The sequence below is a fragment of the Salarias fasciatus genome, chromosome 14, assembly GCF_902148845.1.
Source record: "Salarias fasciatus chromosome 14, fSalaFa1.1, whole genome shotgun sequence".
Taxonomy (NCBI): domain Eukaryota; kingdom Metazoa; phylum Chordata; class Actinopteri; order Blenniiformes; family Blenniidae; genus Salarias; species Salarias fasciatus.
The window spans coordinates 14,973,503-14,996,856 of NC_043758.1; the positions used below are offsets into that span (position 1 = coordinate 14,973,503).

General features: G+C 48.9%; 2 protein-coding genes across 2 annotated transcripts; both read right to left on the bottom strand.

The window, feature by feature from the left end:
* Positions 1–5,130: 5,130 nt before the first annotated feature.
* LOC115400261 (alpha-(1,3)-fucosyltransferase 9-like) lies at positions 5,131–13,176 on the bottom strand. Its single transcript, XM_030108015.1, has 2 exons — positions 11,996–13,176; positions 5,131–5,737 (listed from the first exon to the last, which is right to left on the bottom strand). The coding sequence occupies exons 1-2, from the start codon at positions 12,647–12,649 to the stop codon at positions 5,294–5,296; spliced, it is 1,098 nt and encodes a 365-aa protein (XP_029963875.1). The 5' UTR covers positions 12,650–13,176; the 3' UTR covers positions 5,131–5,293.
* A 7,930-nt stretch (positions 13,177–21,106) lies between these two features.
* LOC115400258 (alpha-(1,3)-fucosyltransferase 9-like) lies at positions 21,107–22,761 on the bottom strand. Its single transcript, XM_030108013.1, has one exon. The coding sequence runs from the start codon at positions 22,653–22,655 to the stop codon at positions 21,558–21,560; it is 1,098 nt and encodes a 365-aa protein (XP_029963873.1). The 5' UTR covers positions 22,656–22,761; the 3' UTR covers positions 21,107–21,557.
* Between the last annotated feature and the right edge of the window lie 593 nt (positions 22,762–23,354).

Here is a 23,354-nt window from a genome sequence, read left to right on the forward strand (position 1 = left end):
TTGTACATTGGGTTGCAGTCCATCCATCCATCTTCCACTCCTTATCCGGGACCGGGTTGTGGGGACAGCAGTCTAAGCAGAGATGCCCAGACTTCTCTGTCCCCAAACACTTCCTCCAGCTCTTCCGGGAGGATCCCAAGGCGTTCCCAGGCCAGCCGAGAGACATAGTCTCTCCAGCGTGTCCTAGGTCTTCCCTGGGGTCTCCTCCCGGTGGGACATGCCCGGAACACCTCCCCAGGGAGGCGTCCAGGAGGCATCCTAAAGAGATCCCCGTGCCACCTCCTCTCGATGTGAAGGAGTAGCAGCTCTACTCCGAGCTCCTCCCTGGTGACTGAGCTCCTCACCCTATCTCTCAGGGAGCGCCCAGCCACCCTACGGAGGAAGCTCATTTCAGCCGCTTGTATCCGGGATGTTGTCCGTTCGGTCATGACCCAAAGCTTATGACCATAGGTGAGGGTGGGGATTGACCAGTAAATCCAGAGATTTGCTTTTAGGCTCAGCTCCTTGTTCACCACAACGGACCAATACAATGATTGCAGCTGCTGCACCAATCCACTTGTCAATCTCACACTCCATCCGTCCCCCACCAAGACCTTGCCCCAAGATCCATAGAAATTCAAATGTTTCTTTGAATCATGTGTTTTTTTGGAGTTTGTGTGCGTGTGTGTGTGTGTACATACAAACACAATTAGGCGATTCTGTGTGATTTTCGATAGCCTGTGCCATTTTGAAACTCCCAAGAAACACTTTATAAATGTTTCAATATTTTTGCATGACTTGCTTTTCTTTGTCAAAGAGCCTAACGACAACATTCACAACAGCTGTTTGATCTGTGAAATAACCAATGCATGCTTCAATTAGTATTATGATCTGAACAGTGCACCTCATCATGCTGTTCACATTTGGGGACCATGAAACCAAGACCACACCACACTACTGATTTGTGGCCACTGAGCTTCTGTGTCACTGTCATCAGCAGGTTGAACATACATATACAGAGACTGGAAAAGTCACAGGAAGACATTAGAGGTGGATGTCCTTTGGCCATATCCTTCACTGATGACCACTTCATTTTAAACAGCATTTGCTAAATAGCAACCAAATATAAGCTGCACAGGCATAAACGGATTATTCACTGACTTTGGGAAGAACCAACTCAGGGTTAAAAGGAGCTTGACCAGACACATCAAAGATTCTTAGCTGATTATTTGAAAAGCTGTTCTGACATGATGTCCAGAAGCATTGGATTATGAAATGCCTTGTGTACATTGTGTATACCTCCTGTTGCATGCAATGTGCGGATTATAATGTGTCCACCAAAGTGTTTTGGCGTTGTTGGATTTTGTATTTGATGAGTTTGACGAGGGAAACCAAAAATACCATCCACTTCCATTGTGTCCGTCCCGAAAACCTTCCCCAACTCACCTCTGAATAAACAACAACTCGCCCTCACAAAAAAAGTAAGTATGCTGTTCGAAATGACTAAGGAATTGCGCTAAATGGGTCAATTTGCCAAAATGTTGAAGTATCCCTTTAAAGGGGCTGTATCATGCAAAATTCACTTTTTGTATGTTTTAACCTTGTTATATAGTTATATACCCATCAAAAACACCCCCAAAGTGTTTTTTTTTTCCTTTGTGCCTGTGTGTTTGAGCTTTCCTCGTTTTTCTGCTGCTCAGAGAGGCAGCCCCTCCCGTACCCGTGAAAACGGTGTGTTTCCTATATTGATGTCACAAGGAGAAGATGGCTCCCCTGAGGGACCCCCCACCCCCCCACCCCGCCCCACCCCCCACCTCCGGCAATCAGCGTTGCCACTTTTTGTATCTCCGATTACGAGGATAACCTTCAACAATCGCCTGAAAGCAACAATCAAGCAAGAGCTGGGCTTGGTGAGTTTCTAACAGGAAAAGACGTTTTCGCGTGTCTTTGCGTGTAGAGAAGCTAGAGCTAAAGAGCTAAAGCTAGCCAGCGTATTTGTTTTAAAGCACTGATTGGCTGAAGTACGCTGTCAGTCAAAGTCCAAAGGGGGAGAGGCGGGATTTTCAGTGAAACAGAGTGTTTTCTCTTCCGGGTTTCAGAATTAGCCCCAGAAAATCTTTCATTTCACACAAAATTACTTTTCCTGAGCGTCAAAAATAAACTATTACCATGTTAATGCCTATAATAGGGTTTGGACTAGCTAAAAAAGCATGATACAGCCCCTTTAATGCAATGTACAAATTCTGCAAACAGCCCCATTGGTTGCTGAGCACCATCAGGATGTGACATCTCTATAATGTGTCTGTCATTCTAAAATGTTTTGATGACTTCACCTTCCTATTGACTGAGCTTTGTGTCAGCCTTCAGTGCCGAGGAGGATGAAGGCTGTAAATCTGCTGCAATAAATGACAAATATGATCTTGTTGCTCATTGCTTGCTTGGTTCTCAGTTCAGTTTCTGAACTTCTTCAGACTGAGCATGCTGACATGATAACAGGTTTACGTGTTGTGCCTTGTGTGGCATGGTGGGGAGTTGCACTCCCTTCCACTAGAGGCTTCTCTGTGAAGCGACATCTCTATAATGTGTCTGTCATTCTAAAATGTTTTGATGACTTCACCTTCCTATTGACTGAGCTTTGTGTCAGCCTTCAGTGCCGAGGAGGATGAAGGCTGTAAATCTGCTGCAATAAATGACAAATATGATCTTGTTGCTCATTGCTTGCTTGGTTCGCAGTTCAGTTTCTGAACTTCTTCAGACTGAGCATGCTGACATGATAACAGGTTTACGTGTTGTGCCTTGTGTGGCATGGTGGGGAGTTGCACTCCCTTCCACTAGAGGCAGTGTGGCTGGTAATTACCGGGCGTGTGTGTGTGTGTGTGTGTGTGTGTGTGTGTGTGTGTGTTCTTGTATTTCTATCCTTGTCGGGGCCAAATGTCCCCACAAGGATAGCAAAACGTGGAACGACGTGCCTTGTGGGGACCTTTTTCCGGTCCTAAGTAGGAGAAACAGTGTTTTCTTGACCATGTTGTTGTTACTGAAAAAAGTAAAAGTGCAAAAACATTTCTTTAGGGTTAGGCTTTGTTGTGGTGTGGGTTAGGGTTAGGGTAAGGGTCAGGGTTAGGGGCTAGACATGAATGGGAGTCAATGGACGGTCCCCACAAGGATAGAAATACAAGACTGAGCGTGTGTGTGTGTGTGTGTGAAAGTGGAGCCTCATGACCTTTCTGACTTTTTGGGTGCCACAAGAGGTGTCAGAAAAGTTACCACAGGGATAACTGGTTTGTGGCGACCAAGCATTCATAGCGACGTCGCTTTTTGATCCTTTGACGTCGACTCTTCCTATCATTGTGGAGCAGAATTCACCAAGCGTTGGATTGTTCACCCACCAATAGGGAACGTGAGCTGGGTTTAGACCATTGTTTTTTTAAACACGGGCTGCCGACCCTCAAATAATCGATAGAGTTGTTCCGATTCCGATACCAGTATCGGAAATTGTGCCGATACTGCCGAAAATGCTGGCATCGGTATCGGCGAGTCCTGGAGTCCAGGCACTGATCCGATACCACGTCATTAATTAAATTAGTAGTCTATTTACTGGTCAGCTCCGTCTGCTCCGTTAGCTCCTTTAGCTCCGTTAGCACTGACACTTCTTCTTCTGTAATGCTTTGGCAGTTTGCATCCCGTTGGTTGCACTACCGCCATCTGCTGGTCGTTAGTTCTGACACAGTTCTTTGCCGTGCCGCTGCTGCGGCTGCTGTTCTTGACAAGAGGACAAATGGATCACGTGACTGATGGACAGCGCCCGTTAAGGAAGCCTATTTTTTTGTTTAGAGTGCAGCTTCTGCTCTTTGGATTTTTATCTTTTGAATGTCACTTCATAGGTTGGTTTTGGACTATAACATTTTGGAAAGTAATCTTTTAAGTTGCTGTTGAACTATTTAATCGGAACATCTCTAATAATCGGCAATGACTCCTTTTTTCACTGCCCGATGCAGAGGCGCACAGTCCTTGTTACCTGTTGACGAATCTCCTTTTCCCCGCAGATCAAGAGAAGCTCTCTGATCTCGCTATCTTGCCAATGCTGGCTTGACGAAGTATATCTCCTGCTGTGTCCAAAAACAAAAAGCCCGCTAACAGGCACGGTGTGTCGACGTTATCACGTAAATTACCGCTTTGACCCGACTGTGCCTTTTACACTAAAGCCGATCGGAGGTGAGCTAATTAAAACCCATGTTGCTTGCAAGGTCGATCGACCCGTATCAAAATGCCCCCCTTTCTCACTGCCATAAGGAGCCAATTATTCGCGGGTTTAAATGGTTTTGGCCTGTGGGAAAGGGGTGTAAGAGTGCGCTCAGGTTGACAGACTACTTTTTCCATAAAACCTGGGTCTCTATTTTTTTTGGTTGTACTGTTTTATCAATTCTTGTGTTTAATATAGAGTTCAAATTTCAACACTTTCGTTGGTATTATTTGATTACTGCCCTATTTTCAGACTTCGTCGAGTAGTATATTTTGTTGGATATTCTTCTAACATATAGCCTGTTTGCCTCAAATCAGAATTATACTTAACTGTTATTTTACATTGAATTGTCTCTCTCACCATTTATTTTGTTAACTTAAAGGAGATGTCACTTTATCGATTCCATTATAAAGTGTTACTTATTACTAGGTGAGAGGGTTACAATTCAGAGAAGCTTTTAGCTGAATATTTCACCAGTGAAATCTATATGTAAAATGTTTGTCTTTTTACCTTGAACAGAACCTTTTGATGTTATCTGTGAAAAGTATTTTAGAAATAAACTTTACTTACTTTCTTACTGATGAAGGGCTTGTCCAATTATTGTGTGTCTAGTCATGTAAACCCTGCAAGAATAACAATAGCATTCTTGTGTGGATAGGCCTTTAAGTGTCAGGGACAAAACGTTTATTGAATTTGCTGAAATATCCAAACACCGCTCATAAATCAGAATTGAAAATCACATAATACACTTTAACTCAGGCCACACAAATCTTAGGTGCAATTCTGGATTGATTGCAATCACTAAAGAAGGTTTGTCAACAGCAGAGCCACAGACAATCAATTAGTGACAGGTGTTAAGAAAAGAGGTGACTTTATTCATCCCGCATGGGGAAATTTGTTCATCAGAGTGGCTCCATATTGCTTAAACAGTGAAAATAAGATATTGACATGCAATATCTGTCTGTCCATGCATCCATCTGTCAATCGACCATTTCATCGTCATTTCCCAGTGTCATTGGAAAATAAAAGTCTTCCCTACTTTTATCATAAATCACACCCAGCATACTCAGGTTTTCATGAGAGAAACCACTCATTAAGATTTCTGACCACATCGACCTTGCCTTTACGATGCTTTGCTGCCATGCAAGCTGTGCAGTAATGGTCAGTACACCATGAAGAAATATATAAGCTGTAGTTTTTCCTCCAGCTGAGGTGCTTCTCGATCAGAGATGGGCTGTCCTTCACCTTCAGCAGGTACTGGGCCAAGTCCTGCGCTGTGGGGAAGTCATCAACATGGATGAAGGCCTCGGGGGGCAGAAAACGCTCATAGTTTTTCCTGGATGGACCCAGGACCACCGGGACGGCGCCGCCACGCACAGCGTTCCACAACTTCTCTGTGATGTAGTCGGTGTGCTGCGAGTTCTCAAATGCCAAGTAGAACCGGTACTGTTTGATCAGGTCCACAATGACTGTTCCATCACGACTTAATGGTCTGCCCGCTGCACCAAAGACGTCAACCTGGATGTATTAGTAGTTACTGGATGTAACTCCAGTTCTACGAGTAAGTGCGTGCCCGCCTACGGGCTTCGCTAGTGGCACACCTCCAATCTCTGTCCAATCCACTGAGACTATACAAAGCTTGACGCACCAATCCCCCGCACGCGATGGCGCAGCGCCACGCCCCACACCGATGGTACATAACCTCGGATGGCGCTAAGCAAACCCTTCTTCTGACGTAGCAAAAACAAGGGAAGCAGACAGCTGGGCCAGCAGGTAGGCGGGCACGCACTTACTCGTAGAGCTGGAGTTACATCCAGTAACTACTAATTCTACTTCGTAAGTGCTTAGCCCGCCTACGGGCTTCGCTAGTGGTACTCACCAAGGCGAAGGCCGTAGGTCGATGAATGTACTCCCAGCTGGCCTGCTGACGGGATTGGTGCATAAGACGGAAGTAAACAAACCGTACGTCCAGAACGGCCGTAGAACTCCCGAAGGACGAGGCGGGCACCTAGCGACGTAGTGCGGCCCACGACGTACAAAGCATCGCCACAGCGACACACTCACACGCCGGCCGGGACACCACAGCGGCAGGCGGTGAAGGGGGGGACCCCTGGCCCGCGTTCCACGCACGGGGAGCGGCAGTGAACCGAAAAACGGCAAGCAGCAGAACTCCTGCCCCTGCAACACCGTAAACAACATCCGCAGACCGCGGCAGAGCCGAGCGGCAGGCGGGGAACCCCTGGTCCGCGAGCCCACCCGGGACGCGGCAGCCAGGCCAGAAGGACCGAAACGGTTAGACGACCGAACTCCTGTTCTCGCCGAAAACCGACATGGCCACAGAGTCAGTGCACATATCCAACAGATACGAACGCACGAAGGTGGACGCAGAGGCCCAGGAGGCAGCCTGGCAGATGTCACTCACCGTGACCCTTCTGCACAGGGCCGCAGAGGCAGCCACACGTCGTGTGGAATGAGCATGAATCACTGCTGGTGGCGAGAGATTCTGTGCCTCGTAGGCAGCTGCAATAGCGCCCCCCACCCAGTGGGCGAGACGCTGAGAGGTCAGCGGGGAACCACGCCCCCGGACTCCAAACCTCACAAACAGCTGGTCCGTGGTGCGAAAGCCAGCTGTGCACTGGACATAAAGACGCAGAGCCCTGACCGGGCACAGTGACCGCAGGCGTGGGTCGTCCCCAGACGAACCAGGCATGGAGTCAAGCGTCCTGATCCGGATCACTCGCGACCGGAAGTCCGAAGTGATCACCTTGGGATGAAAGGCCGGGTTAGGCCAGAGGTGCACGAGTCCCCCATCCTGGCTGAACACCATGCAGGATGGGTGAACTGACAATGCGCAGAGATCCCCAACTCTCTTGGGGGATGCTAGCGCCAACAAGATGGCGGCCTTAAAGGAGAGAAAGCGGTCCTCCGCCTGCTCCAAAGGCTCGAAAGGAGGTCCCTTAAGGCCCTCCAACACCACATGGAGGTCCCATGGAGAGACCACATGCCTGGGGGGCGGTCGCAACCGACACGCCCCGTGCAGAAACCGCTTCACAAGCGGGTGGCTGCGTGCAGAAAAGCGGCCGAAACCGCCGTGGCCCGCTGTGATGGCCGATGCAAACACCGCCAGGGTGGATGCAGCGCGACCGCTGTCCAGTAGGGCCTGGAGGAACTCCAAAACTCCACCAATGGTGCAGGAGACCGGGTCCAAGCCCCTCTCCGAGCACCACGACGTGAAGAGCTTCCACCGAGACCTGTAGGCCTTGACAGTAGAGGGGGCCCTGGCACTCTGGATGGTGGACACCACAGCTGGGGGGAGGTCTAGTTCCACCAGCCTCACCCGCTCAGCCTCCAAGCCAGGAGCCTCCCGCCCAGGAAGGGGCGGGACCGAAGGGCGCCTCCTGCCTGCTGCAGTGCGTCGGGCCCGTCGGGAATCGGCCACGGGTCCCCGACTGCCAACTGAACCAGGTCCGGGAACCACCGCGCACTCGGGGTGTCCGGAGCCACCACGATCACGTGAAGATTGTGCAACCTCACCCTGCGCAGCAGCGGGGTCAAGAGGTGGACTGGAGGGAACGCGTACAGGATGCCCGACGGCCAGCTCCTGTGTGCGAAGGCGTCTACCCCTAGAGGGGGGACGTCTGACGACCTGAGCGAGAACCAGAGTGGGCACTGTGCGTTCTCTGCACTGGTGAAAAGGTCTGCCACTGGGCATCCGAACCTGCGCCAGAGTCGGGCTGCGACCCACGGGGACAGGCCCCACTCGTCGTGGAGTGGGCCTCCCCGTGACATTCTGTCTGCACCGACGTTGAGGACTCCGGGCACGTGACGCGCTCTGAGAGACGCGAGGTGCCGGTCCGCCCACCGGAGGATCTCCGCCGCTATGCGATGAAGAGGGGGAGACCGGGTCCCCCCCTGCCTGTTCAGGTACGCGACCACCGTAGTGTTGTCCGTCCTGATGAGCACATGGCTGTCCTTCAGCCTGGCTTGGAAATGGAGCAGGACCCTCTGCACCGCCGTCATTTCCAGCACATTGATGTGAGTGGGAGTCAAATCCCAAGCACCGCCCACCGCGTGGTGGTCTAGGGTGCCTCCCCATCCCGCGAGAGACGCATCGGTGAACACTTCGACGTGATGCGACACGCAGCCCAGGGGAACTCCTTGCATTAGGAGAGCAGGATCCATCCAATAAAGGAGATCCTGGCGTGCTTGGGGCGGGATCGGGAACCGTTTGCATCCGTCCCACTTCCCCACGCAGCGGAGGCGTGCAAACCACCGTTGCAGCCTGCGCATGTGTAGAAGGCCCAGCCGGACCACTGGGTGGGCCGCGGCCATTAAACCCAGGACGGTCCTGATCAGACGAACCCCGACCAGGGTGTGGTCACTGCAGACCTCAGGGTCGAGAGAAGGGAGGTCCGTCTCTCCTCGGAGAGGCGGGCAGTCATAGAGAGCGAGTCCAGCTCCAACCCCAGATAAGCCATGCTCTGAGCTGGGGTGAGCGCGCTCTTGTGTCGGTTCACCATGAACCCCAGGAGCTCGATGTGGTGCAGGACCTGGGTCGTGTGCAGCACAGCCTCCTGATGAGAGGACGCCAGTATGAGCCAGTCGTCGATGTAAGTGAGGATCCTCAGACCACGACGACGGAGGGGCTCCAACGCTGCCTCGACACACTTGGTAAAGGTGCGAGGGGCGAGAGAGTAGCCGAAGGGGAGCCGGTTGTATTGAAAATACCTGGTCCCCACGGCAAAGCGGAGGAAGGCTCTGTGCCTTCTGAGAATGGGGATGTGGAAGTAGGCGTCCGTCAGGTCGATCGAAGTCATCCAGTCCCCAGGTCGAATGCTCTCCAGGAGGTGTTTGACCGTCAGCATGCGGAACCTCCTGGTGGCTATGTGAGTGTTGAGGACCCTCAGGTCCAGAATGGGTCTTACACCCCCGCTTTTCTTGGGGACCAAGAAGTAGGGGGAATAAAAACCCGAGTGCGCCTCTGTCGCGCTCAGCTCCGTGACCGCACCCCGGCGGAGGAGTGAGGCTACTTCTGCTTCGAGAGCGGCCGTCCCCGCAGGGCATGCGAGCCGCGTACGAAGGATGCCGTTGAAGAGAGGCGGACGACAGGCGAACTGCAGGGCATAACCGTTTCTCAGTGTCCTGGACAGCCAGGGAGAAAGCGGTGCCAACATAACGCGCCACGTGTGAAACCGGAGCGTGAGTGGCTGTACCACGGCCAGCGGGGACGGCCCACCCGTCCTCCCGGCCTCGGGAGACGGGGGCCCCCGGCGAAAGGGCTGTGGAGCAGGCGTCCCCTGAATGAGAGCGGGCGGCCTCCAGGCGGCCGCGGACCGGCGCTTTGTTGGGGACAACCCGAGCAGAGGCAGCGCGATCCCGGAGTTTTCCGGGTCGCTGTCCTCGGTGCTGATGTCGGAGCCTTCCGGATCGCTGGCCGTGATGCTGAAGCCGGAGCCGGGACGCTCAATAGCGGGAGCCCGGGACGGCAGAGCTCCGCTGCTCCGAGGCTCCGCTGTGACAACACACGGGGAAGCCGAGGGAGCGCTGCCGGGAGCAACACCAATAAGGCCGGGATCGGGGCGCTTTACGGCGGACACCCGGGCCGGCGTGAGTCCGCCGCTCGGCGGAGAAACTCCGCTGGGAGCGGCATGAGTGGCGCCGGGGCTGGGGCGCTGCACGTCGGCAGCCCGGGGCGTCACGGCACCGCCGCTCTGACGCCTCGTCATGCTAACACGAGCGGAGGTCCGCGGACATACGCTGCTGAGAGCGCTATGGGTGCGGCCGGGGCCGGGACACCCCACGGCGGGGATCCGGGCCGGGCCGGAGCCGTCGCTCTGACGCTTCGAAATGCTCACTCGAGCCGAAGCCGGTGGAGAGTGCAGCCTGGAGCGTTTGCGGGGCGCTGAAAAGACATCAGCAGCGCACCGCTTGCGTGACGCACACAGCGGGAAAGCTAGCGGCTCCAGCGCGCTGCTATGCCCCGCGTCCGCAGCCGCATTGCGGCCAGAGCGCGAAGAAAGCGCCGGTGAAGAGGCGGTTCCGTGCGCATTCCGCTCACCATCCTCAGCCGCCTTATCGCGGAGCGGGAGGAGGGAGGGAGAAGGGCCCAGCCGGGTTTTGCACTTTTCGATCATGCTAACACGGGGGAGATGAGGGACTGCTGCTCTTTGGAAGATGTAACGGGCCTGAGGGCCTTTATTTGCATGTTTGCTGGCAGGTGCGGGTCGAGCGGACGGGGCGCTCCGTGTCTCGGGAGCGCGGGACCGTCTGGGCTGATCGGCGCCCCGGGAGGATCGGCGGAAAGACGGTCCGGTCTGTCCAGGTGCCGAGGTGCTCCAAGGAGCGGGACGCCGCTGGTCCGCGGAGCGGCGGCGCTGCGGCGGCGGCTCACGGCGGGGCTGGAGGTGCGGGGCGAGCTGCTGCGAGCCTCGCGCTGCTGCCTCCAGGCGCTCGATGATCACCTGTATATCGGGCCCAAAAAGAGAAGAGGTGGACAGGGGGAGTCCCAGGACGCCCCGCTGGTCCCGCTCAGATAAAGAAGACAGACCAAGCCACAGGTGCCTCATGGCGAGCTGTGCGTTGGCCATGACGCGGCCTCCACTGATGGCGATGGCTCTGCACATGCGCATCAGGACTTCGGCCGTATTTTGGACTTCCACGATGTCTTCGGGGGAAAGCTGGGACTTCTCGTGGCAGATCTTGTCCACAGAGCCCAGGAGGAAGGTCATGTTATTGGCTAGGGCGAACGTCAGGTTGCCGCTAGCGTAGCCACGATCCAGGAAGCTCGCCATGCGCCTGTCCCTTTCCGACGGCAGCACGGGCTTTCCGCCGGGCCAGGCGGAGGATCGGGGGCGGAGGCACAGCCGAACGGAGTCCTCAATGGCAGGCACTCCGGAGACCGGCGGCCAGCCCTCCACACAAGAATACTCTCGGTAGCCCTTCACCGTACCCTTGGCGGCAAGTGGCGTACCCCAGTCCCGCTGTACGTGAGCTTGAAACGACGGCACGGCGGGACATAGGACCGCAGTCCGGGACCGAGCCCGTGACCGGGTTGCCAGCCCGAGTGCAAAATCACGCTGCACCGGCTCCGGAGGCTGCGGCGGCAGCGCGAGGCCGGTGCGCTCGGCGGCTGAAGTGAAGAGCCCCGCGAGGTGCTCCACAGGCTCATGGGGGAGACGGGATGCGGTGGAGGCGGAGTCGAACCGAGTCGAACTCCGTGACACAGACATGCTGCTGCTGCTGCTGCTGCTGCTGCTGACGCTGCCGCGGATCTCGGCCCAGTCGCAGGCGGCGGCGGCGGTCTCCTCGGCGTCGTCCTCACCGGCAGGAGCAGGGGAGGTTGCGCCCATAAAGGCTGCTCGCCGCTGGCTCTCTTTGAGCGGCAGCGCGAGGCAGGCCGGGCAGGAGGTCCGCTGGCGGTGATGCTGCCAGCCAAGGCAGAGGAAGCAGAGCTCGTGACAGTCCTGCACGATGAGCGGAATGCCGCAAGAGCGGCAGAAGAACGGCCCGACGCTCGATGGCGACTGGTCCCGGGCCGGCGAATCCATTCAAGTCGAATCTTGATCCGTAGAAGAGGCTTCTAAGTCTCATGGAGATGCTGAGAAAGAAGAAGGGTTTGCTTAGCGCCATCCGAGGTTATGTACCCTCGGTGTGGGGCGTGGCGCTGCGCCATCGCGTGCGGGGGATTGGTGCGTCAAGCTTTGTATAGTCTCAGTGGATTGGACAGAGATTGGAGGTGTGCCACTAGCGAAGCCCGTAGGCGGGCTAAGCACTTACGAAGTAGAATTGTTTCAGGAGTTTGTAGAAGGCAACACGAGCGTGGGACTCTGACCAGTTACTCACCACCCAGGCCACGAGGTGGGGACGATGCAGATCAGATCGGGAGGCTGAGCTTCCTCCGAGCGGCACCGCATAGCGGCCAAAGGGAACTTTGTCCACAAGCGCATTTTGGATCAAACATCCGTACGGCAGGGCAACATCTGAGTCTTCACGGTAACTCAGGGTGAGGTTGTAAATCCCTTCATATTTCCACAGTTGTGGAGCATGTGTTGGAGACTCGAAATTGAACCATATCCACTTTTGTCCAGGTGGTCGTGGTTTTGGTGGCAGATGAGTGCCGCCACAGCAGATATCCCGGTGATGGATGAGCACAGCGTCAGCCTGAGTGTACCTGCTCCTGTCATCAGTGACCTTGCATCCACGCATCCCAAGTCGCTCCCAGCAGTCAGGTATATTGATACGTGCTCCAAACGGGTGCACCCATACCAGAAGAAGAGTTTCCTTGCTGTTGTCTTCCCATTGAGGAACAAATGGCTCCGCACTGGACTGGTTTGGCAGGAACAGCAGGCAAAGAAATCCATTTACTGCCAAACAAATTAAGGAGTAGATCCATTTAAAAGAGCTCCCACTGTGTGACAAATCTGAGGTCATGTTTGCTCCTTTTGTTCCACACACCTCTTCCAGTGTGTTAGGAGAACAGAAATCAGCCACCGATCACACCAGACTGCCACTGAGTATGCTCGGTACGAATGAGCAATGCCTTTTGAGGTGAAGCCAGTGGGAGGTGACAGTTGGCATGGTGTTATGAAGGATAAAGGCCTATCCCTGTCCCTAACTCATCCTACGTTTCAGTGCTATTTGTTAACATTTTGTGGTGCTCAGAATGACTCTCAGGCCCTCATGATACATTGTACAAACAAAACAAAACACAATGAAACAATGCAAGCTGATTTCAGCTGTAAACAGAGGTTTGTCATTGTTAAAGAATACACATACTTTATCAACCCCTGAGGGAAATTTTGTGTAATATGGCTCCTGTGTTCTTTTCTGTGTTGAGCTGCTTTACGATTCCCTCCAGGCATTAATAAAGTACTTCTATTCTCATCTATAATATGTTGTAAGCATTTATTTATTTCCCAAGCACATTTTGATGGTTTTCCTGTCAAACCTTTTATCACGACAGTGTTCTAGTAGTAGCTACATTGTTTGAAAAATCTTGAAAACAGGAAGGTATGTGGAATCAGTTCTTCCCAAAAAAATAAATTGTAACTCATTGTGAGAGCAGAAGGTATCCCATTTGGAAGATACTTTGAATAAAAACATTTTGTGAAGCTTGAAAATAACAAAAAATAAAATACATTTCAAAAACAAGTCAAAATTATTTTCATCACAGCAACTGAACTCAATGGGAGCATATTTGTTTCCAGTGTTTTCTCAGAAAAAGAATACTTGATTCAGTCCTGAGCAGGAGTCTTTTGTATGAGGTTTCTATATAGTATATCATGCTTCACTGTTTTTCTATGGTTGCTGTATTTCCTGCCCACAGTTTATACAACCTTTGGGTCATGGGGCAAGTCTGGGAAGCCCTGGTCGGATTCCAGTAGGCTTGTAGAACAGGTGCAAGTTAGGACAAGAAAACAGGTCCAACAGACTCTTCATGATCTTCAGTACACATGAACTTGAAGTAAAGAAGAAATAAGAGAATAATAATTGATACCTGGCTCTTTTAAGTTTGTAAAGGCAACATTTACACTGACAGTGTGACGTCTTTTAAGTTTGTAAAAGGCAGAGTTTGTACTGCCACTGTGATGTCACAGAATTCAGAGTTGCTTGCTCTTGTGTGGCACAGATCAGATCTTTTTTTTTTTTTTTGGACAGTATAAGCAGGAAAAAGTCAGATATTTTTTAGATCAAATATAGACCTCATTGATGCGTGGAAATAAAACACATTTGTGTAGGATATGTACCAATGTGACCACCGTGTAACCGGGCTGATAGGATTTTCTATCGCTAACATCATCAAATCTAGTTGTAATGTTGTTTATTTTGTTGCATTTCACAAGTAGAGAATATGTGGTAGATGAATGAGAAGCATGGAGGCTGTCCGACAGGAGGGAAATCCAGCACAGTGGACAGCTGTTGTGGTTGCATTCCTTCTCAACTTTTGGGGAGAGGAGGAAATAGTTGGAGCATATGCAAAAGGTGGAATTATGACCCTTTTCCTCCATGTTTGGCAAACTTCCCACACACTGCAACATTAGGAGCAAGCACATGCAATCATCCATTTACAGTTACTTATTTCAGAAGTAGCCTGAAGTTTGTAAATGCTATAAATATCATGCACATACAATGTTTTTGATGTTGCAGGCATGCAAAAATCAGAGTCACTTGATAAAATATGTGTAACCCACTTAGTTTTGTTTACCAAATTATTTCTGCATTGTGATGTCAAAAGGTTTCAATCCTGCCTTTTACTGTCACTTTGTCACATGCAGCTTTGCTTCCTGAAATAGAAGAAAATCCTGAACCCAGTTCAAACCCTTATTTCCTTTGACAGAAGTATGTCCCATAACATTTTATAAAAATATAAAGCCCAAAATTTCAAAGAGAAACATATTTCAATCAGGTGTGGGAGACGAAGGCAAGATGGCGACGCCGGGTGTGGCAGGGGTAGCTGCAGCTCTCCTCACCTACACACTGCTGTCAAATATACTCTTTTACTCCGATACCAATCAAATACTTAATGACTGCTATTGTGCCAACCGCTTCTATAAATTGGTATCCTTGGATTTAGTGGCAATCAAAGCTACTAAGCATCCTGGACTCGGAAAGTATGTCTTGGCTGCGTCTTTCATTCATTCTCATCTGTTTGGCAACGAAAGGAAATGCGCCAAGTCTGTTCTAAAACCACACCAGAACCTTGTGCTTATAATCACAATGGGACTTCTGTCTGGGGACATCCACCAATGTCCCGGACCGATCAGAACATCTCCAGAGGGGCCCCCTGTCATCACGTGTTCATCAAGTTGGGGAGTGACGTCACTCCCCAACATGAGCACCACTGGAAACTTCAAAGAATACTCCGAAGATTTTGGACCCATGCCCTATCCCTATCATTTACAAAGTAAGATAAGCTCATAAATACCTTTTTTGTGTCCGTTCGTCCAGTGCCTGGCTAACAGCTGTTAGCATCGTAGTTAGCTTAGCTCAACTACGGCATGTGAAGAAGAGACAGAGCCAGACTGAGAAAGTGGACAAAATACTCCTTCCAGTGGTCCAGGGGATGGCGTATGAGCACGCGAAGTAAATCCGAATGGTTATAAAACATTTTGAAAGACGTATTTTCTTTTCAAACCCTTAAAATAGCGTTTTGATACACACAGATCTGTACAAGCATAATGCACTGCGGAAGGATATACCGGCGCACAGCGGCTGAGTCTATGCTTCTACTGCTGTGCTCCGGTATATCCTTCCGCGGAGCACTGCGCATGCGCAGGTCTGTGTGGATCAAACCATTTTAACGGATTGAAAAGAAAACACGTCTTTTAAAATGCTTTATAACCGTTCGGATTTACTTCTTTGCTTTTGCATGATATAGGTCCTTTAAGCACCACTCTGTATCAACAGCGTCAAGTAATAACAAGACTCCCAATTTCACTCTCCTGTAAGACTGACAGCTGTACATCGGGCGACTGTCCTTTTGCAAGTGCAGAAACTAGTACTGTAAAGTTGTATGCAAATAACGTCAGCAATGGAAACAGGAAGTTGCCCCTTCCTGCCATAATAAAACACCGAAAGTTTAGAGTGCTTCAGACAGTAAATAACTCTATTAATCTGGAACTCAAAATGCAAACCAAAAGGCATTCTCTCAAATACACCACCTACTCGCTGACTCCAATATTGACTTCCTCTGCCTCTCTGAGACATGGCTCTCTGCATCCTTATCTTCAACAATGCTATCTATTCCTGGCTATAAAATGTTCAGAAAAGATAGGCAGGGCTCCAAAGGTGGAGGGGTCATGATATATGCTAAGGAAACCTTTAACTGTAATGAAGTGCAGGCCGTGAATGAGAATGGAATTGAATTTCTTGGTTTAAAAGTAACTTTGTTTGAACAAATGTCCTTCAGTGTTGAAGTTATCTCCAGACCTCCCTCAACACGGTCCATCCTTTCCCCACTCGTGAACAAAACCCCAAGATACTTGAACTCCTCCACTTGGAGTAAGGTCTCTCCACCGACCTGGAGAGGGCAGACCACCTACTTCCCGTTGAGGACCATGGCCTCGGATTTGGAGGTGCTGATCCTTGTCCCCATTGTTTCACACTCGGATTCAAACCGCCCCAGTGCATGCTGTAGGTCTGGGTTCGATGAAGCCAACAGGATAGGATCATCTGCAAAAGCATCCTGTGGCTACCAAACCTGACCCCCTCCGGCCCCTGGCTGTGCCTAGAAATTCTGTCCATAAAAATGATGAACAAAACCGGTGACAAAGGGCAGCCGTGCCAGAGTCTGACATGCAACAGTAACAGGTACCACTGGTAATCACTGGCATGACTGTATTAAAATTTACATTCATGGTGTGTTTAAGTGGCAGCTTGTAAAACTTTTATTTTTATCATTTTGGCTGAATATCCTGCATATTGTGTCACATAACAGCTAGTGCTGTCAGTTTTAATCGCATTGATCGCAATTTAATCGCATTGATCGCAATTAATCGTGATTAATTCATGGAGAACTGTCAACTATTAACTTTTTTAAAGTTGAGATTAATTGCAATGAAGAATCTAATCCTCATAAATCAGTCCCAATGTCAGGAAAAAACACTATTATCCTCTCGTTCTTTTCTTTGACCCAATTGGCAGACCTCAATGGATTAATCGCGATTAAAATTAACAGCACTAATAACAGCATTTTAATTCACATAGATTTTATTGAATGTGCGCAACTGTTACGTGCGCCGTGCGGTGTGCGCACTTTGTGGATGTTATGGGAGAAAATAAACCTTATTTAATACTTAAATCCCCCAGCACCATCACTGAAAGCTCAAGTCCCCCTTAGCACCTGCAAAAAAAAAAAAAGTCTGGCGCCGCCACTGCAGATGACCTAAAAATATATGATACTTCTTATGTAACAATTTCAGACCATAGTCCTTGAGATGATGTAACACCTTCATGAGTCTTGCTCTTTGAGAGTCTCAGAGAAGGCAATAAGATCATCCAAAAACACAAGAACTTCGCTTAAGTGCAGGTATCTAACATACTTTTTCCATTGACCATTGGAAAAGTTCTAGGCGTATTGTTGACACCCTGTGGCTTCCGGCTAAACTCTTAAAAAACCCAATGGACATGTAAATGCAATTGTAGGCTTATCTTTTTCTGCCAACTCTACCTGGTAATAAGCAGATTTGAAGTCCATAACTGAAAACCAATTTGCTCTGGTCAGGGTTGAGAATGTTTCCTCTATGTTGGGGAGAGCATCTGCATCTTTTATAGCTGCGGCATTTAGCTTCCTATAATCTATACGCAGCCTAATTTTCCCATTTTTCTTCTTCACTGATATCACTGGCAGTGGCGACTGCTGGTCTTCCAAGGAGGGGAAGCTCAATTTCAGCATACATTGTAATATGTGTCTGTTTATTTTTATATACATTCTATTAGCTTTCATGCTTTCTGTATGCCCCGTCAAAGTTAGACAGATCCCCAACGCTCACTTTTGACCAGACAACACATCCCTGAGATGGTTTAATCAAGAGGCATGGACCCCCATTGACGCCAGGCGACTGATAGGCGAGACAATCCCAGCACTTATCCAATGACCGTCCAGTTTCACTGCAGTAGAACAACCCACTCTAGCTTCCCCATTGAGTCGGTAGACGCTGGATGTCCGAGTGTTTAAAGTGCAGTGCCGCTGCAAGGATGAGTGAGAAAAAAGCTGAGAGTCAGTTACCTGTGATAAGTAGCTGATTCTAAACAAAAAGATGAACGCATTGTGGTGCATATTTACACACAACAGTAAATATTGGACCACTTATTTTTTGACAGTTTAGGGGAAGTTGAGCTTCCCCTGCAGTCTTAGAGCAATCACCAGTGATCACTGGTGATGCAAAAGAGCTCTCAGACTTATTATTCCAGCATCCAGGAGTTCTTTCAGGTGCTTCTTTACAGTCTCCCTTTCACTGGGGTGTATTGGCCTTGAGTGTTCTTTGAAAGGTGTTTTTCCTGCAACCGAATATGACACTTCACAGTGATTGTGTGGCCAAAGGAAAACTCATCAACAGCGAAGACCTCAGGGATTGAATTCAGCTTGTTTACAATATGCCATTTCCACTCTTCAGGCATTGGTGAGTCATCGAAGTTGAATGCAAGCTTCTCACATGTAGAACCAAAGTCTGTGGGCTCAGGCTGAATAGAGCTCAATGGCATTAGTGGCTGATACTTCACTATTGACAGATTTTGGAGCAAGATGACCCCGTGGTCTGTCATGTTTCTGAGAACAACAAGGACCTTGTCTGAGGCCTAAAAGTTGATGTTCATTTATGCACAATCAAGGAATAATCCTCCATGTAAAGGAGAAGACTCATGGGGTTCAAGAATGAAGGAGGACTGCAAGTTTGTACTCCCTACCCTGACATCTTCCACGATGCACATTTTGTTCTTTGCTGGAATGCTGATGGGACTTCTTCCATGCAACTTTACAGGAAAAGCGTTGGTATCATTTCATGCAAACAAGCAACATTTTGAAGGAGCAATGCAATGCAATGCTGTCTGACCTGTTCAAAAATGTTGGCTCATCACTGTCTATTCCATGCTGGTAGAGCTGCAACTAGACATTTGTACCAATCAATCCTGGAGTCTTGCTGTTAAAGTGACACTTGGAAACAATAAGTGCTAAAGCAGTCAGTCCTCTGCTCCAGTTACACTGTCAGGGAAAGTCAGGAGGACTTAACATAACCCAGATAGGGTACACAGTGATCCTCAGCCCCTTCAACCACAAGTAGATTAGAAATGGGATGAATGGAGAGTGATGCCAAATATCTGGAATGAATAGATTCACATTTTGTCCCTTCTACAGAGATTGTAGTGACACAGCGGGGACTCACAAGCCCAAGAGAAAGGTGGTAATCAAACCCATTTTTGTGGTCAGAGACTTTGGCTTTTACCTTCTCTGCATTGTGAGTCATTGCTATTGGACTGTTCTGATCAACGTTCTCAGCTCCTGGTCATCCCACAGCAGGAGCTTCTACAAGTTTAAAATGCTCCACGAGCTCCCTGCTGGGCCCAAAAGCTGTCACATTTACCTTGGCGCTCTGTAAGCTTCATCTGGACTAGATCAGGATTAGGTTGGTTGATGCATCTTCCAATAAGCTCTTCTGTTGGCCACAGTCTCACATTTCCTGCTAAAATCAAAGAACATTTTGAACACAAACATAAGTTGTTTTCTCACAGGTTTCACTTAACACTTAAGTTTGGTAGTTTTTTTTTCCCCCCCTTTATCTGTACTCTCTACTTCAACAAAGGACAGCTCGGGAACTATCGGGGCAATTCAAGTATTTTTTGATTTGGCAAAAATGTGGGCAAGCAGGAAGTTACTCATGTCTGGCAAAGAGCTCAGAAAACGCTAGACAGAAAATAAAATACAAGCTATAATTAGTGGAGTGGTTTGAGAACAGTAAGCCATTCAGGTATGAGGAAGTGTCAGATGAAAAGAAGAGACTGGTCTTGTTCTTACTTCGTGGTTACAATGTAAAAGCCATAGACTCCAACAAGAAACACCTGCAAATTCACTGTGAAAATTATCTATGGTGTTATCAAGAATAGTTAATGTGTGTAGCCACAAGGGGGCAGACCATCTCTTCCCGCAGCTCCCCCGTCCATAATTATTTGCACACGCACACATTTGCACTTTGTACAAGTCTGCACTTTTTTACCTTTTATCTATCTCAGATTGTATTGTTTTACAGTACATATCGTGCCTCTTTTGTAATGTTGCGTTGTTGTTTTGTGTCACTAGACGTTTGCCTGCAGCTTTGCACTACTATGCCCAAGACAAATTTCCACATGTGGGATAATAAAGTTTAATTCATTCATTCATTCATTCATTCATAGACGTCTGTGTACTGCATGCAGAAGAAGCATTGTTGCAGCCAGTTTCAGTTTGATGAAATTATCAGAACAGGAAAGTACTGAATAATAACAATATTGATGAATTTGCCCCCTGCTTGGTCTTTAATGACAGAAATGTATAGTCAGCTGAGATTGACTCCAGCCCTGTGACCCTGACCTGGATGAAGCATTACGTTTGAATAAAAGGTGAACTGACGAATAGATGAACTATGAAATCATAGCATAGTTTTGTTCACAATGGAAACACCCACACTGAAGAACCAATCAGAGTCAAGTTTGTGTAATTATATATCTGTGGCAGTTGATGCCGTGCCCAGATACCTTCAAACAATAGCATTGCAATTACTTGGCCAGACCAACCTGTTTGTGACTACGCACCACATTTAAACTTTATCATACATGTAGTTATGCACACTTTGTGCAGAGGTCAAACCGCCTTGCTGATGCCCAATCCCGTCAGGTCTCAAAAGCCGGTTGGTGGTTGGAGGTGTTGATGGTATTGCTTCCGTCAGTCTGCTCCATGCATACAATAATAAAAAGTACTGTCCACGGCACCTTTGAAAAAAAAATTCTGTATAATTACATGTCTCAGAGCACATACGTGTGTGTTCGTTATGCTTTCAAATGGATAAATGTGTCAGAAATCCCTGTCTTTTGTATTGTATATACATTTTTTTCTCTATATATTCCTTACCCTTGTTGTGTTGTAGTGTGTTCTGATTGTCTTTGTATCATTCAGCTCAAACCCCTAAAACATGGAGTACATTTATTCAAAGCATTTATTGCCCGTAGAGGAGGTTGTGTGTACTAAAAATTAGTGACAATACTAAAATGTCCAGGATTGGCCTTTGAGGTCTTTCTGTGTTTGTGTGTGTGTGTGTGTGTGTGTGTGTGTGTGTGTGTGTGTGTGTGGAGATTTAACTGATTATTGCATGGCATGACCGGTCTTGTAAGCGCTGTAGTCATGACAACAGCATTCTGGGATAGGCCTCTATGTGTCACGGACAACACGTTTATTGAATTTGCGCCAATCACCCGAAACCTCTCACAAATCACAGCAGAAAATCACATAATACACTTTAACTCAGGCCATACACATCTAAGGTGGAATTCTGTATTTATGGTAATTATAAAAGAATGTTTGTCAACAGCAGATCAATAGACAATTGATGGCAATCAGTTAGTTAACAGGTGTTAAGATAGTGGTGACTTTATTAATCCCACATTAGGAAATTCGGTCATCAAAGTAGCTCAATATTGCCTGAATCACTCAAATTGTGAAAATAGGAAAAAGCATGCAATATCTATCTGTCTGTCTGTCTGTCTGTGCATCCGTCCATCCGTCTACCCTTTCATTGTAATTTACCGGTGTCATTGGAAAAAAAAAATCTCTTCTCTATCTTTGTCATAAATGGCACCCAGCATACTCAAGTTTTCATGAGAGAAACCACTCATTAAGGTTTTTGACCACATCGACCTTGCCTTTACGCCGCTTTGCTGCCATGCAAGCTGTGCAGTAATGGTCAGTACACCAGGAAGAACGATATAAGCTGTAGTTTTTCCTCCAGCTGAGGTGCTTCTCGATCAGAGATGGGCTGTCCTTCACCTTCAGCAGGTACTGGGCCAAGTCCTGCGCTGTGGGGAAGTCATCAACATGGATGAAGGCCTCGGGGGGCAGAAAACGCTCATAGTTTTTCCTGGATGGACCCAGGACCACTGGGATGGCGCCGCCACGGACAGCGTTCCACAACTTCTCTGTGATGTAGTCGGTGTGCTGCGAGTTCTCAAATGCCAAGTAGAACCGGTACTGTTTGATCAGGTCCACAAGGACTGTTCCATCATGACTTAATGGTCTGCCCGCTGCGCCAAAGACGTCAACCTGGATGTGTTGTTTCAGGAGTTTGTAAAAGGCAACACGAGCGTGGGACTCTGACCAGTTACTCACCACCCAGGCCACGAGGTGGGGACGATGCAGTTCAGTTGGGGAGGCTGAGCTTCCTCCGAGCGGCACCGCATAGTGGCCAAAGGGAACTTTGTTCACAAGCGCATTTTGGATCAAACATCCGTACGGCATGGCAACATCTGAGTCTTCACGGTAACTCAGGGTGAGGTTGTAAATCCCTTCATATTTCCACAGTTGTGGAGCATGTGTTGGAGACTCGAAATTAAACCATATCCACTTTTGTCCAGGTGGCCGTGGTTTTGGTGGCAGATGAGTGCCGCCACAGCAGATATCCCGGTGATGGATGAGCACAGCGTCAGCCTGAGTGTACCTGCTCCTGTCATCAGTGACCTTGCAGCCACGCATCCCAAGTCGCTCCCAGCAGTCAGGTATATTGATACGTGCTCCAAACGGGTGCACCCATACCAGAAGAAGAGTTTCCTTGCTGTTGTCTTCCCATTGAGGAACAAATGGCTCCGCACTGGACTGGTTCGGCAGGAACAGTAGGCAAAGAAATCCATTTACTGTCAAACAAATTAAGGAGTAGATCCATTTAAAAGAGCTCCCACTGTGTGACAAATCTGAGGTCATGTTTGCTCTTTTGTGTTCCACACACCTCTTCCAGTGTGTTGGGAGAACAGAAACCAGCCACCGATCACACCAGACTGCCACTGAGTATGTTTGGAATGAACGAGCGATGAAGTGAAGCCAGTGGGAGGCGATAGTTGCTATGAAGTTGTTATAAAAAAAAGAAAAAAAAAAAAGGCCCATCCCTGTCCCTAACTCACCCATGTCTCAGTGCCATTTCGTTAATATTTTGTGATGCACAGAATGGCTCTCTGGAACACGTGGTACTTTTTCTATTCTTTTCCTGCACATACATGCTCGCACACTCACACACACACACACACACACACACACACACACACACACACACACACACACACACACACGCTCAGTCTTGTATTTCTATCCTTGTGGGGACCATCCATTGACTCCCATTCATGTCTAGCCCCTAACCCTGACCCTTACCCTAACCCTAACCCACACCACAACAAAGCCTAACCCTAAAGAAATGTTTTTGCACTTTTACTTTTTTCAGTAACAACAACATGGTCAAGAAAACACTGTTTCTCCTACTTAGGACCGGAAAAAGGTCCCCACAAGGCACGTCGTTCCACGTTTTGCTATCCTTGTGGGGACATTTGGCCCCAACAAGGATAGAAATACAAGAACGCACACACACACACACACTAACACATCGTCGTTACTTATTCAGCTATGTTTGTA

Bases quoted from the DNA above. Each gene is read 5' to 3' on its own strand.
- LOC115400261 (XM_030108015.1), bottom strand. From the start codon at position 12,649: ATGACCTCAGATTTGTCACACAGTGGGAGCTCTTTTAAATGGATCTAC. The intron at 5,738-11,995 runs GTAAGTGCTTAG...TAATACATCCAG, and splicing joins TCCTGAAACAATTCTACTTC to GTTGACGTCTTTGGTGCAGC.
- LOC115400258 (XM_030108013.1), bottom strand. From the start codon at position 22,655: ATGACCTCAGATTTGTCACACAGTGGGAGCTCTTTTAAATGGATCTAC.